The 2,709-nt window shown below is 34.0% G+C and overlaps 1 protein-coding gene across 1 annotated transcript; it reads left to right on the top strand.

Moving 5' to 3' along the window:
* Window positions 1-570: 570 nt before the first annotated feature.
* On the top strand, window positions 571-1,258 carry LOC114740414 (non-specific lipid-transfer protein 2-like). Its single transcript, XM_028928556.1, has one exon. It carries the CDS (start codon window positions 684-686, stop codon window positions 981-983), a length of 300 nt encoding a protein of 99 aa, XP_028784389.1. The 5' UTR covers window positions 571-683; the 3' UTR covers window positions 984-1,258.
* Window positions 1,259-2,709: the final 1,451 nt, after the last annotated feature.

A 2,709-nucleotide genomic window follows, 5' to 3' on the forward strand; every position in this document is an offset into this window, starting at 1 on the left:
AGTTTGAAATTGAAAGAAAAGCAAATAAGGTTACCCCGTATTTAAAAGCATAATTAAAAAAAAATTAAAAGTTAAAATAACAGTAATTTTATAAAAATATAATTAATTATGACACCATCAATTTGTTGAAGAAAATGATCATATATAACCAGAAATTGTGTGTGTGTGTGTGTCTGTGTGTGTGGGAAACCTAATAATTCTTTTGCCACTTTGGCATACAGTGAACTGGCGGATGAAAAGTTTAGAGTAATGGCCACTAATCAAAGACATTATAACCTACTAACATGAAAATTTTCAGTGAATATTACGAGTTTAATTATACTTATAATTCTAAATTATCTTGGCACAAAACATATAATTTTCAAATTGTGCCCTCCAAATTAGAAAAAAAGACAAAAAGAAGAATAATGACCAGTAGCATCAGCAGCGATAATGGATCACTCTTTTCCCCCCTCAATTATTGCGCACTCTTCTGAATGTGGGACCTCTCGGCTTTATTGCAACAAACCAGCGTTCTCACGTGGAAGCACCAAACGGAACCCCACGCCCTTTCTCTTTCTATATAACTGCCACCGATCACTCCTATCTTCTCACTTCATCAATACACAAAACAAACAAAGAAAAGAAAAACTGTACGTCAGAGTCCCGGAGAAAGGTGGATAGGTAGTTAAGTTGCAGGAGTAATGGCGATGAAGAAGAAGATGGGCGCGATCAGTCTGATGGTGATGGTGGCGCTGATCCTCGCCGCGGCGGAGCTGCCACACGTGGCTGAGGCGGTGACTTGCAGTCCGGCTGCTCTGAGTCCCTGCATCGGAGCAATAACGTCTTCCTCTCCGCCGTCGAGCCAGTGCTGCCAGAAGCTGAAGGAGCAGAAGCCATGTCTGTGTGGGTACCTCAAGAACCCTAGTCTGAGGCAGTATGTTAACTCTCCTGGGGCCAAGAAGGTTGCTTCTACTTGTGGAGTTCCCACCCCTTCTTGTTGAATATTGAATGAAAAATAGTTTTATAGTGAGTGTGATCGACATCGATCGACTAATTAATTAGTATCATACTCCTCCGGTCTTAACATAAAAGAACCTTATACACACTGGTATAAAAATCTTATATTTAGGATCGGAAGAGTAGCATATGAGTATTTGAGGAATAATATCAGAAAAATATATTACCCTCTTGGGGAATATATTCATGCTGTGTTCAAGATTCTACTTGGTTATATAGCTTCATCAATGATTATGCCCAACTGTTTACCTTTTGGTTATGTTTGGTAGGAAGCATTAAAAATGAGAGATTGGGATTGTGATTACAATTGAAAAAATCTACTACCTCCGGTCCTAATTATAAGAGCCAGTTGACTAATTTGAGGAAATTAAGGAAATAAGCTGAGTTAGTTATTTGTCATAAATAGGTGTTGTCTTTCCTAAAATATCCTTGTTAATCAAGTGTATTGACTAGAACTCTTATTATTAGAATGACTACTTTAGAGAAAAAAAAGTATAAATATGAGAGACAAAGTGGATTGGGATCTTATATTTAGGATCAAAATAAAAGTCAAACAGGGTCTTATATTAAGGATCAGAGGTAGTATTAAAAGAGTGTTTAGTATAAGAGATGATTTGTTATATGGGATTATCCAAACTCATATATGTGGGATTGGAGAATACCATGGGGGAAAGTTGTATTTCCCAATCCCACTTCTATGGGTTTGTCTAATACCATATAATAAGAAATTACTTATACTAAATACTATTTTAATGATTTTTTTCAATTCTAATCACAATCACAATTCCTCATTTTCAATACTTCATATCAAACAGGAACTTTGGGTAATGGAATAATAATGGTTATACTGTCTCTGAACGGTTGATTCTGTACTGTTTTTTCCCCCCTTTTTGAATAGGTAATATAATAATTCGAAAACAAAATGGAAAACACGGATCGACGACATTTAATTCTATCTTCCTTCAACAAACTCGACCTTGTGCTTGTCAGGTAGAGGCTGATTATGGATACAAAAATCTTTCTTTATACCGTGAGAAGATTTTGGCAGATAATTAATTAGCATAACTAAGATTCATTAATTAGAATAACTATGGATAAACTTCCTAGATTCATCAATGATTTTGCTAAATGGATGGTCACTATCATATCCTCGAGTAATTAAGCAAATTACTAGCCTCTATACAATCAGAATAAATTACAACAAGTACTATATCTAGTTGCCAAAATTAAGGAGATTAAAAAAATTAGTTGCATCTATTTTTTCCCCATATCTCCAAGATTTTGTGAATAATTTAAAGTTTAAAGCATTACATTCAAGGAAAAATTAGTCGAAAGTTGCTAATTAGAAAAGTAACTGAATAAAAGTACTTTTTTTTTGTTGCCAGAATTGTATAAAAGTACTCAGGGAACATGATTTTTGAGTGGATATAACTCATTTTTAGCAAGCGAAACTATTCTTCAAGTGTGTGCCATATATCTTCAAGTCTTCAACTAATGCGATCTTCTATTCCCCACACAATTAAAAATAGGTTGTATATAATTGAAGAAAAATTGCACTCACTTAAAATAGACTGCGCTTGCGTCCTTAAACAAATTATAAATAAATACCTTTGCATAATTAATTTCTTAATCATGAACTTTTGACTAAATTTCTTTTTATATATTCAGTTTGACCAATTATACTATATACTAATTAATTTTAAAATGTTG

Source organism: Neltuma alba, unplaced genomic scaffold (genome assembly GCF_004799145.2).
Source record: "Neltuma alba isolate B1F8T4 unplaced genomic scaffold, ASM479914v2 tig00003144_pilon, whole genome shotgun sequence".
In the NCBI taxonomy this organism is placed as follows: domain Eukaryota; kingdom Viridiplantae; phylum Streptophyta; class Magnoliopsida; order Fabales; family Fabaceae; genus Neltuma; species Neltuma alba.